At 34.2% G+C, this 14,951-nt stretch overlaps 1 protein-coding gene across 1 annotated transcript; it reads left to right on the forward strand.

Moving 5' to 3' along the window:
• The first annotated feature begins 347 nt into the window (after window positions 1–347).
• LOC130810601 (actin-7) lies at window positions 348–3,416 on the forward strand. The gene is made up of 5 exons (XM_057676720.1): window positions 348–595; window positions 1,732–1,802; window positions 1,881–2,274; window positions 2,353–2,966; window positions 3,060–3,416. Exons 2-5 carry the CDS (start codon window positions 1,743–1,745, stop codon window positions 3,123–3,125), a joined length of 1,134 nt encoding a protein of 377 aa, XP_057532703.1. The 5' UTR covers window positions 348–595; window positions 1,732–1,742; the 3' UTR covers window positions 3,126–3,416.
• Window positions 3,417–14,951: the final 11,535 nt, after the last annotated feature.

A 14,951-nucleotide genomic window follows, 5' to 3' on the forward strand; every position in this document is an offset into this window, starting at 1 on the left:
TTAAGTAATCTATCTTAGCATTCAATTAACTAATAAAAAGTCAGATTATAGACAGACATAGATTATCATATTTATGATGAGTAATGATTTGCATATGATTTTTTTATTTTTCTCATTTATCTTTTCAAAACATGAATAAATGTTTAATTTTCTCTTTTAAAATAATATTTATATTAAGTAAAGATTTATCTCTAAATTTTTGCCTAAAAGTCAATAGTGGACAATTATAAATAATAAAAAATATTAAAATATAAAAATAAAAATAACAAAATTATTTTTATTTAAAATTTATAATATAAATAATAAGATCCTTTATGAAAACAATTATTGAAATGTCGTAAATAGAAAATCAAAACATCTTTAAGAACAGGAGGAATTAATATATTTTTTCTTCGGACCATGACAGATTCGGACTGGTCATCCCTACTGGCTACTAGTTGCTCTCCTCACTCCTCAACATAATAAGGGATAGCAGTTCTATCATTCAATCGCCTCTCTCTCTCTCTGTCTCTTATTCCTTCACTTTCTCTCTCGTCATTTTATCTCTCTTCTTTCTCCCTCCTCTCACAGCCTCAAGCTCTCCTCGCTCCTCAAGGTATGTACTAAAAGTTTTCTCACTTTCATTTTCGAGCCTCTTTTTTGTTTTAGATTAGATTAGATTCACTGTGTCGATCTTTTTTGTTTTGACTTTGTTGTTGAAGTTTGAATCTGTTGTATTTTGAACTTGATTTGATGTTATCATGGTGAATCGTAGTGTTTTAGATGGTTGATGGTTGTCAGAAATTTTAGTTTAGATGTTGATGTGATGATATTGAAACTTGAAGTCGAAGTTGATTTGAGGTTGTTTCATTTCTTTCGATGAATCGAAGTGTTTGGAAGCTTGATTAATTTGGATCTGACGTCCCAGTCATGTTGACTTTAGTTGATTGTGATTTGACTAGCTCGATCTGCTAAAATTTAGCGATCTCTGTTCATTTTTGTGCTTGATTTATGTAATCAATGAATTTTCAGATTTTGGGGTTTTGTATTGGTGTTTGATCATTTGGAGATATTTTATTGATAGATTTCTTCCTTTCGATTTGATTTTTGTCTATGAACTGTGTTGGATCGTTTGAATTTATGTAGTATACGCAGGTGTTGATGTTATAATCTGATGAGCACAATGTTTTGCAGTTTATAGTTAAGTTGAAGTTGATACCAAAGTTGAAAAATTGTTTAGATTTAATGAGTGTGTCATATTCAGATTAGAGCATTGTTGATTGTAATTTCGAATCTGATTCCTTTTGTCTATCTATTAATCCTAAAAGTAAGGTTTCAGTGAATTTATAGCAAGAAAAATGCGCTGCGAATAGTAATTATCAAAAGAGATTTTATGACAAATGGTGCAGTTTTTTTACATTTGATGAACCTGAAATTGGATTGACGTTTGATTGTTTATATTATTAGCTATTTCTTGTTCAAGATGAAACTGCGATGTCTGATCCCCATATTTGTGGCTGGAAGCTTCATATACTTGGTAAAAAGATTGTGTAGGTGGATACTTCAAATACTTGGTAAAATAATCTAGGGTTGACAATTATGTTCTGAATTCGTTTAGTTAGTCAATTAATGTTGAACTGGTCTAATTGTGAGATTTGGGGTGAAATAGTCAATATGTTTTTCTTGTTGACATTATGAGGATCATGAAGGAGTTGTCATATGTAATGACATGCGTTGACTGTGTTTGTGTAGTATAAATCGAGATGGCTGATGCAGAGGAGATTCAACCCCTTGTCTGTGACAATGGAACTGGTATGGTCAAGGTAAGATGGTGCTAAAGTTTGCCACAATTCATAAGCCTATGGTTTGTTATATCATCGATTTTTTTTGTTTCTGTGAAGGCTGGATTTGCCGGAGACGATGCTCCAAGGGCTGTTTTCCCAAGTATTGTTGGTCGCCCAAGACACACCGGTGTCATGGTTGGTATGGGACAGAAGGATGCTTATGTTGGAGATGAAGCTCAGTCTAAGAGAGGTATTTTAACCTTGAAATATCCAATCGAGCATGGTATTGTGAGCAATTGGGATGACATGGAAAAGATTTGGCATCACACTTTCTACAATGAACTTCGAGTTGCTCCAGAGGAGCACCCTGTGTTGCTCACTGAGGCACCGTTGAACCCCAAGGCTAACAGAGAAAAGATGACCCAAATCATGTTTGAGACCTTCAATGTTCCAGCCATGTATGTTGCCATTCAAGCCGTTCTTTCTTTGTATGCAAGTGGTCGTACTACAGGTTTGTAGCTGTTTAACTTTGATTTAATTTCCTTTAATGTTGTACGATTTTATTGATGTTTTTGTGCTCTTTGAACAGGTATCGTGCTTGACTCTGGTGATGGTGTGAGTCACACCGTTCCTATTTACGAGGGTTATGCCCTCCCTCACGCCATTCTCCGTTTGGATCTTGCTGGTCGTGACCTGACTGATTACCTTATGAAGATTCTTACTGAGAGAGGTTACATGTTCACAACATCAGCTGAACGGGAAATTGTCCGTGATATTAAGGAGAAGCTGGCCTATGTTGCTCTTGACTTTGAGCAAGAATCAGAGACTGCCAAGAGCAGCTCTGCCATTGAGAAGAACTACGAGCTTCCCGATGGTCAGGTTATTACCATTGGAGCTGAGAGATTCCGTTGCCCTGAGGTCCTCTTCCAGCCATCATTGATCGGTATGGAAGCTGCAGGTATCCACGAGACTACCTACAATTCTATCATGAAGTGTGATGTTGATATCAGGAAGGATCTGTATGGTAATATCGTGCTCAGTGGTGGTACAACAATGTTCCCTGGTATTGCTGACCGTATGAGCAAGGAAATCACTGCTCTTGCTCCTAGCAGCATGAAGATCAAGGTTGTTGCACCACCTGAGAGGAAGTACAGTGTCTGGATAGGAGGTTCTATCCTTGCGTCACTCAGCACCTTCCAACAGGTACTCTTTGTTACATCAGATTATCAGTTTTAAGTTGCTAATAACGTGTCAATGTGAAAGCATTTTATTGATAATAATGTGTTCTTTCTGCAGATGTGGATTTCCAAGGGCGAGTATGATGAATCTGGCCCATCAATTGTCCACCGAAAGTGCTTCTAAGTTCAAGATAAGTTTTGAGATTTGTAGTCCTACGTAGTCTCCTGTTGTCTCTTTGTTTTTCTTTCAGTTTGGTCAAGAAAAAAAAAAAAGAAAACTGTTGTGGTGTATGATTTGATTTGATTTTGTTAAAGAGAGATGGAGAGGGTTTAGGAGCTTGTGGTTTTTTTTGGGACCAAAAGCTTGGAATTTCTATTGTTTGTTGTAACTATTTTTCGACAATTATGTTATGTAATCTTTGTGGATTGCAGAATGTTTAATTACTGCTATATACTTTACCATTTTCCTGGGTCACTTTGTTTCACCTTTTTTGATCTTTTTGGGTTTTATTTTTGGATATTCGTCATTTTTTTTGACAATTTGAAGAAAACTTTGTGGATATTAAGAAAAATGTTGGCTCTACAAAAACCTAAGGGTGATTTTCATGGAGGAGAGTGCACAAGGGGACTTAATTTGTATTTTATTTGTTTGAGGTGAGTATATTTTGATTTTGAACGAGTTTACTTTTATGAGGCCAGAACAAATGGACATTTTTTTGGTTGGTTCCAAAAATACAAAACCCAATTGTCCATGGAAACAAGAGGATTGGTGCTGAACAAAGTTTAGTCTATACCGTAAACTAAATTGGACCAAACTTTTGGTTTGGTCTACGGTCTAAATGATCTGGTTTGATTTTTAAAAATAAAAAATTACGGTTTACGGTCTGGTGTAGGTTTTTATTTTTCAGACCAGACCAGACAGCAAACCGTACTATGACCATATATCATAATTTTTTTTTAAAATAAACATGTTACTACCTAGATATTTTAAGATGTAGTTATTTTTATATAGTAATATATACTTGAATAATGTTAATGCAATAAACTAATTACAAATTACTCCCACCTATTCTTTTTACTTGTCCTATTTTCTTTTGTGGCATAGATTTTTTTTTTTTTTTACCTAAATGCCATTTGTTTTCACACATGTATATACGAAAATACACCCGCTTACACTACTTACCCAAACTGATTATTTACATAATCACTCATTAATACCTTTAATGATTCGCTCCCTTTTAAAATCAATCCCTCCCATCCTCGTCCCACTAATTGAAACCCTAATTATTTCTCTCTCTCATCTTCCTCCTTGATTGTGCCTTATATTCATTTTCCTCCTACATTCCCATTGTTACTGATTATCGTCCTTCATCTGTGTTCTTCACCGTGTGTGTCGAGTTTCCTTCATCATCTCCCTTCCCTTCTCCCTCCTCTCTTTTCTGGTGTTCGATTGTCTTATAGATCTGAGTTTTTATAGATCTGGATTTTATATACCTTTGGGTTTTCGAATATGGAGTCACCAAGTTCTTGTCTTTCTTGGTTGTCTTCATCTCAAGACAGTATCTTGTTGGTCCTCCTAATCCTTGGTTTGACTACTACAATCAAGCTCCTCGATCTCCTATGAGCTCTGTCGAAATCGATCCTAACTAGGGAATAACTTTAACTTCTGCGGATGAAGAAACTGAGGATTTGTTTGATTTATAACTAGATCTGCAAGATCTTCACATTGAGAACTTGTTTCCTTTCTCAGATGAATAATTACTGGATGATGATTTAAAGTCTGATTTTGATGTTGGAGGACCCTTCTCTCATATGGATACATCTTTCCCTTTTGACTTATGATGATTTTGTATATGTGTTTTTTGATGGTATGCATGTTTGTGTTTTGATCTGATTTTTTGCCCTATGATTTTTTTAGGGTAAACATTTGATTATAGCTACAATAAACCCTAAATCAACAAATTTTTCCACGAATTTAGAGTTTTCAGTTCATAAGCCACCAAACATCATGTTTAGGAGGCTATGTTCTCATTAGATTCAGGAGGCAAAAACTGTGGTTTATAGGGTATCCGTGATGAGAATATTTTGTTCTCTGAGATGAACCTTTTTTATTTTGTTTTTGAAGCCATCATTAATCTGTTGAAGCTGCCTTTTTCATTTAAATGTTTATGGTTAAACAATTTGATGATTCTTTTTCTACATCATGTTTACACCTAAACATTTTTCTAACATAGTTCACCCAAAACTGAGTATAAACAGGTAACCCAAAAGTATACTCATATGTGTCATATATACATGATACTTGTGCTGCTTATGTTGTTGTTCATGCTACTTGTGCTGGTTCTTTTGATGTTGATGCGTTTGATGCTTAAGTTGGTTTCGTTGATGTTGATGCTTGTGCTGGTTCTTTTGATGTTGATGCCTGAATTGATTCTGTTCTCATTGAGGGTTTAGTTGGTTCTGTTGTTGTTGATGCTTGAGCTGGTTCTGTGTTTGGTGTTGATGTTGGTGCCTGTCCTGGTTTTATTGTTGTTGTTGACCCTATTTCTTGTGTTGTGGTGTGTTGTGTCTTTGTTGTTGAAGTATTTTTTAATTGTTGTTGATGAAAAAATTGTTCATTTTTAATTCCCAAGTAAAATAAGATGACCTCAAATGTACTTTGATCCACCTTTGTGTCCAAATAACGAAGTGCCTCGTAAATAATTTCCCCTCGTACCCCCAAACAATATGGAAGTCTCCCTTCCATTGCACGCTTTGTTTTGTTCATATGTGGAATATGATAATCTACACCACCTAAGTTTTTAATAATCTCAACTTTACATGCTTGTAAAATGATCCATACAAACTTTAATGCATTTGGTTGTAGACCCTCAAATGCTGCATTCACTGCCTTAACCAATTGTGCATAATTGTATGCTGATTTTTGATGCTGCAATGCTTGTATAGACTTAAAAATCCTAAGTCTAACACATTCATATCTGGTGAGTTAGGAAGTTGTTGCACTAAGTGGAAACTAAATTCATCAAGTGTTACTGCCTCTCTAAACACTATGTCATCATCTAAAATGTGTGGCTTAGCATTGTCTTGTTGAATGTATATGGTTTTGCTTAAATGTGCTGGTCATTTACTTCTAATTACGGGTAGTATCTTGTGCACAATCATATCTCTCGTGTGATTTTTAGTAATTGATTGTATGGGTTTGATCTCTGGCTCTCCTCTTTTCCTGTTTTTTGAACTCCTTTGTGCTGACACTTGTGATGTAAACGGAAAGATTCCTATCTTTCCATCAAAAATCAACTCACCTTTATTATAAAAGATTGGTCTAGCAACAGCACACATAAACAAGATTTTAGGCTCATATTTTTTTGATTGGATTTCTCTATGTGGCTCTACCTCCCCAGGTTTGAGAAAATAAGTCTGTTGTGTCCTAGTGAGGTAAAAAAACTTTTCATCTATATGCACTACGTTTGACATGTCATTAAACTTGAAATTGCTTGTGTGCTCATCTAAAATGCAACTTGTGAGACAAAAATTAATCTGTCGAGTTTATTTTTGTCATTAAGCAACGGTTGTATTGCATTGGTGTGCTTTCAAATGTACTTCTTCTTTTTCCATCTCCAAACTGTGCTTTGGCTAACTCCCACGGCCCTTGCAACTGCTGTTTGACTTGTCTTTTTGTTTTTTCATGTCCCTTGAACTTTGTGTCATCAAAGGGAATCTCAACCCTTGACTTCTTTCCTATCCTTTTATTGTTGACATTGATTGGAAATTGATTATGTTGTTGTTGGTGCTTTATCTGTACCCATATTCTTGATATTGTCTTCCTACTCACACTGTACTACTTGGACATTTCATCTATGACCCCCGTGTGTTGGATTCCCTTTGCTATTGACTGATAACAATAGTTCATGCATTATTTGCTTCCTACTATAATTATCTAGCTCTCTTAATCTCTCTATGGTTATTCTTGAATTTGGTTGGTGAAAATCAATTAATGATCCTCATGACTTTATTTAATGTTGTCCTTATATACTTGGTCTTTGTGTTGTCCCTTTTTTTGGATTTGGCGCCTCAGATTGGGTTTTTTTCTTGTCTCTTGTTTTTCTTGGCACCATTCTGAAATTTTTGGGTTTTGTTTGCAATACCCCTTCTGTTTGGATTTGGCGCCTCTTCACTGTGTGTTGCTTTATGTTGTTTCTGTTCAAGTGTGTGTTGTGTATATGATGGCTAATTCCAGTGTGTTTGATGGCTGTGTTTCAAAATCAAAATGTTCATATTTTTCGTAACTAATTAATCAATTTTGAACACTAAATGCATACCGTGTTTTTTTTTTTAATCTGAAGTCAATGAAAGATTTTTAATATCCGCATGTGGCAAGAGGGTTTCGTTTTCGGTTGCCGTTCAAAAAACGTTGAAGAAATTAAGGAAGAATTGAAGACTTAGTTTTTTTTTTTCAATTTGTAATGTGTAATTTAGTTTATGTAATTTTTGTAATTTAAGTTAAGTACTTTTATGTTATGTTAATTAAAAAAACCCGATAATATATTATTGTAAAATAATTTTATTAAAAATGTGAAACTCAATTTTCCCTCCAAAATTCAATTCTAGCTATTTCGTTTAACAAAAAGGAGGGAATCATTAATACTTAATCCAATCACTTAAAATATCTCAACTATCACTTTTTTTGTGGTCCCCCTCCTACTCTTAATATCTATGCCTAATTCAAATGAGAAAAAAAAAAAAATAGGAGGGAGTATTATATATAGTGATTGTACGTGCAAAATATTAATATAAACACATATATTAATTTGGGAAAAATATAAAATAAAAAACCGTAGACCAGACCGTAGTAGAACGGTTTTGTCCAGTCCGATCTGAAAATTTTCGGTTTGGTCTGATTTAAGTGTCGGATCAGATTAAACCAAACCGTGTGCAACCCCTAGAGAGGATAGTTAGTTGTGGAGTGATAGTGTAGCGTTATCAAAGTCTGAGGTTTTGGTGGCTTGAATCTCTAGAATTTAAATTATATTTGTTGTTTTGTTTGGTTTATTGAATGATTGAATCCATTACTTTTTGGTTAAAAGGCAACTATTTTAACTAGTGAGGGTTCATTTGAATGAAATTCAGTGTATTTTGTTCATATAAATTATGATTAGGGTCTGGAGAGAGAAGAAAGACATCAACTCATATCCATAAAGAATGATGCGGCTAAATAGTTGCTCGACTCGAGAAATCTCCTCAAAAAGAGATATTCCTGCAAACGAAAAAGATCGAATGAAACTGAAAACACAAGATTACATCATACAGTACAAGTATGGCCCTTCATAAAATAAAAATAGACAATTAAAATATAAATAAAAATGTAAAATTAAACCGCAATTGTTACAGGGATTTCAGCGATATTCAACCTGCAATATATATTAATATTACTAAATGGAGTACAAAGTAAAATGTGAAAATCCATCCGAATGTGATCGGTCCTCTATGCAAGACAAGATTGATGGTGAGCTAAAATGGCAAGTAATCTATAAAGCTGCAGACATCTAAATATGATTTGCATTGTGCGTAAATAGAAAAAATCATGGCGATAAAATATATTTAATTAATTTTAATAATTATAGTGTTTTGTAGAATATATATATATATATATATATATATATATATATATATATATATATATATATATATATATATATATATATATAAAACAAGAACATAAGATGCTCATTGGATACTTAAGTATGAGAAATTATACATGGATAAATTATATGTTTAATTGTGAATTAAAGGATGTACTTAATCATTATAAGTTTTATTTATAACATAAAATGTTAAAGAGTTACTAGTAGCTTAATTATATGTTTTGATTGGGAATTAAAACAAAACTTTATTCATCATGATCAATACACGTAAAAGTTAAATGTAATGAGTATACGACGGGGTGATACATTGTGTATAAACAGATGCACTTTGTTCATCTTTTATATAAGATTTATCATCTTTAATATTCTCTACACAGTACACACTCATATTTTCCACGTAAAATGTAATGAGAGAATAAGCTTTTTTTATATCGCACTAGCATGCGTGGTGATCCGTTCGATGCTGTGGACCAACATTAGTGGAACAATATTTGATGTTCTATTATCTCTATTTTGTTATTTCATACTCGATTATATAACGTTGAATTCACGCATCAAGGATATAATATTTTACTTTATTTTATAATTCATATTATGATATGCATGAGAATCTGTTTAGATGTTAATAATAGTTTCCCGCAGTTTTGCTTTATGCATCTATATTCCTACAATTTCTTAGATTTCCAACTTACTGGTCAATAACCAAGCAACTATAAATATCCTATGATGGACCTCCTGGTGTTCAAGTAATTGAGCCTTCATCCAGATCAAAATATGCTTGAAGAGTAAGCTTATCAGATTCCCTTAATAGAATCTCTTGATTTGATGTTGTCGCAAAATTATATGATGTATAGGTGAGGGCTTGTTAATAAGCTTGTGTTAGGTTTTGTTTAATTCGCTTAAGGTTTGAGCATAGTATACGAGCTTAGGTTTAGTATGAGTTAGAAAGTTGAGCTCTTCTGACTAGATTGTAATTTAGGGTTGATTGATATGGGTGTGACTACATTTTAGAACTTCTGACTAGTGAGTAAGTGTTATACCAGTCCGTATAGGTTACTTCAAACCCAAGAAAAAAGCTAAGTTTCCTTAGGTTTTTTACACTTGCGGGATCTTTTGTATGAGAATAGAAAATGTAATGGAAAAGTAATTGATAAAAAAGGATAAGGGTAAGGATTAAGATTGTAGTTATTTGTTGTTTGGTATAACAATGTAAGAGAAACACTTATTCACGTTTTCCTTACTTGTTTAATTTAATTTTTAATATGATTTTATTTTCAAATATATACTTGCTTATACAGTGACATTAGTAAAATATTAAATGAACAATTATAGATCAAAAATAAACTATAGCCGCACAATGTGCATTAAAAATATTTGAAATAAAAGACATCTAATAAAAGCGAGTCTATTCCCAAAATATTGCAAAATAAAAAAATAATTCCCACTTTCCTTAAAATGGGAAAGTAATTCCCACTTTACCGTCCACGTAGGATTATTTTGAAATTTTTTTTTTTATTTTTAATATAACCGCTACTTGAGGTAGCGGTTTTGTTTAGGGAATTGAAGAAAATCGCCAGATGAAATGGCGGTTTGGTAATTTTTTTATTTTGAAAAAAAAAATAAAAAAAAAATTGGGTAAACCGCCACTTGTAGTGGCGGTTTTATACCTGTACAAAACGGCAATATCTGTTCTTTTTCTTCACTCATTTCATTTGCTTCCTTCCCTTCGCTGCTGCCGGTTATCTAAAAAAAAAAAACTCTTCAATTCTCATTTACTTCATATTCACAATTCCTCTCATTTAACTAAATTAATCAACTACATTCTCATCTTCTCGTTCTTTACTTGTTCATATTCATCATCATTTAAGGTAATAACATAACCCTAATTTATTTCAATTTGCAAATTGAATATTTTGTTCATTATTGTTTTCAATTGAAGTTATAAATACATTGATTGTTTAATAAATTCTTTTGTTTTCATGATATAAGCTTACATTTTACACATTTGTAGTTGAATTTTAGGATTTGGTTTGTATGCATATAAAGTGTTTGATGATATGCTTCAATGAAAGTTTATTACTTTGTATTTGCAGAATATGGATCATTATCCCGTTATAGTGTATTGGGGTGGGGAAGTAAGTTATACTGGATCCGATGTTGGGTATAATGGAGGAATAAATACAGTGATGTTTATCCATCGTCAAAATACGACTTTTGAGGTATTTGTTAGCAAAGTCTATGATGTAATTGGTTGTGATCGCAACTCTTTTATGTTAAAATTGGAGATGAAATATCCGGTGACTGGGAAAAATGTGTTAGTCCCGATTAAGAATGATGAAAGCATAAGTGCTCTTGCTTATGCGGCATCACAAGCCCCTGGAACGGCAATGGAGGTTTATGTTGAATTGGTTGCAAGTTTGGATAATGCGAGGGAAGTCATGACTAGCATGGAACTTCCAGAATCAGGTCCTAGTGTACACCATGATACATTCACAGAAATGTTAAATAACCCAAATTACGTTAATGAGCACTTGGATGAGAATAGCTCTCCAACTCATTCACGTGGCATTGGTGGTGGTGTAATGAACACCTTTTCCACGAGTCACTTGGGTAGCCTTAATGCGAACGAGGTTGACTCTTTAGATCAGGAGGATGAGCATATTGATTCTGATTCAAAAGAGGATGATGAAAGAAGAGAAGCTCTAGATGCAGCGATTAGAGATGGTGCCCCATCTCAAGATTGGCTTAGAATTGATGAGGTTGATCAAAGATTGATTGATGCATGGATGACCTGGAACGATGACAACTCCATGAATGAAAATGGAGACTTTAGGATAGGGCAAGAGTTTAGCTCCTTAGACCACCTTAAGAAGAATGTTAAAGCATGGGCGATTTCTAATAATAGAAACTTCCGTGTAATTGAGTCGGAGCCTTCAAAGTACGTTATCCAATGCACTAATGCGGAGGATGTAGGTTGTGAATGGAGGATGCGAGCTGTTATGACCGCAACGGGATCATTTAAGATTGTGCGATATAAGGGTCATAATCAATATTGCTCAGTACATTACAGTGACGACCATCCCCTCCTTACTTCTGAATTTGTTGCTGATCTTATCGTGGATATGATTAGAGTTGATCCAGCGTTTAAGGTGAAGTCAATCGTTAATTTTGTAAAAAATAAATACGGATTTGTAATAACATATAAGAGAGCTTGGTTGGCCAAAAATAAGGCTATAACAAAAGTGTTTGGGGATTGGGATAAGTCCTTTGAGGAGCTTCCACGGTACGTGCAGGCATTAATGCAATCTAATCCAGGAACAGTGGTGCAATGGGAAGTCCAACCAACAATGGATCCTACCAAAGTGATGTTTCAGCGAATGTTCTGGGCTTTCGGACCATCCATTAAGGGTTTTCCCCACTGTCGTCCCCTTATTTCTATAGATGGTACACATTTGTACGGAAAGTACAGAGGCACACTTATGATTGGTATGTCCATAGATGCAAATTCTCAGTTGTTCCCACTTGCCTTTGCCGTTGTGGAGGGAGAGAGCAACGACACATGGAGTTGGTTCTTGGATTGTATAAGGCATTATGTCACTAAGAGGGACGGCTTATGTGTTATATCTGATCGTCACAAGGGAATTTTGCATGCAATGAACAGAGTTGGAAAAGGTTGGGAAGAACCATATGCATTCCATCGGTTTTGTAAACGTCATCTAGCTTCAAACGTGCATAAGAAGTTTAAAAACATAGCGGTTAAGAACTTATTTGGAAAAGCTTCTGAACAAACAAAGATTCGGAAGTATAATTTTTACATGAATCGCCTTAAAGAGCTTAATGAGGACGCGTACAAGTACTTAGTGGACAGTTCTATTCCCGAGCGCCAATGGACTTTGATTCATGACGGTGGGCATCGATATGGAGTGAGAACTACAAACATGTCTGAAGCGTTCAACGGCGTTATGAAAGGGGCCAGGTCACTCCCAATCACTTCATTAGTTAGGATGACATTCTACCGGGTAAACGAATACTTTGCCACAAGGAGGGATTTAGGGAGAAGCAGATTAGATAGTGGACATGTGTATGCGAAGAAACCAAGTGATACGATTGATAAGAATGCTGAAAAAGCACGCTTTCATGATGTTAGGATATATGACACAGTGCGTGGGATATTCGAGGTCACCACTGGTTGTGGCAATAGGATAGCAGGAAAAGGTGGAAAATCCTACATGGTTGACCTCACAGCAACATCATGCACATGTCAGAAACCAACCATCTTCAAGTTACCGTGCTCACATGTTCTTGCAGTATGTCGAGCTCGTAACATATCGTACGATGCTTTTGTGGACCCTTCATTTCGCACTACAAAATACGTATCGACATATAAGAAGTCTTTCATGCCCGTTCCAGACATGTTTACTTGCGATCCTTGAAATGGTCCTACAGTTGTTCCAGATCCCTCAACGAAGCGTGCAAAGGGTCGTCCGCGATCAATTCGTATACGGAACGAAATGGATGCACCGTTGAAGCGTCCTCGTAACTCGTGTACCTTTTGTGGATGTAGTGGTCATAATAAGAAAACATGCCCTCGAAGGTCAACAAAGTATGTTTTTTTTTTTAAATTTTGTAACAACATGTTCAATCTGATAATATTTAAATGATTTTAATAACACTTATGTATGTTTCAGCGATCATGGCGATGCCGGGCCCAGTAGCGGAGGTTGACAAGTTCACACCATCTCATCGACCGGTGTGCAAAACAAAAGGGGTCGGGGGTTGTAGTTTAACAAGCTTTGTATATTCTTATACGACTTGAACTTCTTGTATGAGTTTCCATAATTGTAATATATCTTTGCATTAGTTTCATAATTATTTTTTTCAAAACAATCCGGTTCGTAATTGATTATTATGGAATAGATGGTATTGAACTAGTTTAATGCATGTTGCGTTCACTATTTTAAAATGAAAGAAAAAAAAAACTTAAGGCAAAGAAAAAAAAAAAAAAAAAAGTCACAAGCAAACCGCCACATGAAGTGGCGGTTTACCTGGACCAAACTGCCACTTCAGATGGCGTTTTTGTGGTTAAGGCAAACCGCCACTTGAGATGGCGGTTTTGTCTGGAAAAAAATAAAAAAAATTTAATTTTCCACGTGGACGGTATTGTGGGAAATACTTTCCCAAATAATGCAAAGTGGGAATTATTTTTTTATTTTGCAATATTTTGGGAATAGACTCAATAAAAGCCTAAGGTCAAACAAAAATGAAAAGGACCAATAAGACATCAAGTAAACCAAATCTTTAGCACACAAAATTGATTTATACATGTTTTTAATGTGCGGAATGACCTTCAAACTACAATCAGGAAGCACATTATTTATTAATTCTTCTAACTTATTAATGTAGCCATTCTTAAAATTAATTTCACCTTTACACTTAGAATCAGCAAACAATTGGTGAAAAAATTTAATTAGCAGTGCATCTTCTTGCTTTTATATGACCATCTTTGTACACTGTGTTTGGATGGTTGCGTCTTGCTTTATCATTAGAATACACTCTCACCTTTCATGGCCTTTATCTAGTTTTACGATATTATATAATAATCATAAACCGACAACCACATGCCTACTTCTGGATCTTGATCGAACTGTATTATTTAGGTCTTGTAAATGAAAACCAATATCAATAGTTATCTCATCCGCCCAAATATACAATCATCTACTAATTCGAACTCACTAGTCGTAATAAATAGCTAAATAATCTACATCGTCACCACCAAGTTTCTCAAAGTTTTCCAGCATATATTATTAAAAATAATTAAAAAAATTAATAATAATAAAAAATTACAAGTTGCACGCTTTGTTCGACTTGGCTTAGACCAAGTCTCATGTTTTTGCGACTTGACCTAAACCAAGTCGCACACATTTTGCACAAATCGTAATTTTCAACTACAAGCTTAAAATCAATGCTTACCTCAACATTTTTAGGAATACATCGTTCATATTGTTTCAATATTGAATTTTAGATGATAAAAAAAAATTTTTATTAGAAATTAAAGATATAGTATAATAAAGGGTGCCATGGGCATTTTAAAAAGTTTATAGTCCCGCTAACTCATTTAAGTTATCCCATTTAATTTTGGTGCACTATCCAATGCACTAATTCAATTATAAATATCTGTAATTGTGCATTAATTAAAAATCATAAGATATTAATAAAATTACATTGACAGGAATCAAACAAGATCCTACTTAACTATATTTTAACATCCAAATTAAAAATAAAATGCAACTTAAGAGTGATCGATGTATAGTGTCAAAAAATTAAATGGGAGAACTTAAAAGAATTGGAAAGAGTATATAAAAGGTGAC

Source organism: Amaranthus tricolor, chromosome 4, assembly GCF_026212465.1.
Source record: "Amaranthus tricolor cultivar Red isolate AtriRed21 chromosome 4, ASM2621246v1, whole genome shotgun sequence".
Lineage (NCBI taxonomy): Eukaryota > Viridiplantae > Streptophyta > Magnoliopsida > Caryophyllales > Amaranthaceae > Amaranthus > Amaranthus tricolor.

What these genes read in the sequence shown, in the direction of transcription:
- LOC130810601 (XM_057676720.1), top strand. Translation starts at nt 1,743, where the DNA reads ATGGCTGATGCAGAGGAGATTCAACCCCTTGTCTGTGACAATGGAACT. An exon ending in ATGGAACTGGTATGGTCAAG is followed by an intron (nt 1,803 to 1,880) that starts GTAAGATGGTGC and finishes GTTTCTGTGAAG; the next exon opens with GCTGGATTTGCCGGAGACGA. An exon ending in TGCAAGTGGTCGTACTACAG is followed by an intron (nt 2,275 to 2,352) that starts GTTTGTAGCTGT and finishes CTCTTTGAACAG; the next exon opens with GTATCGTGCTTGACTCTGGT.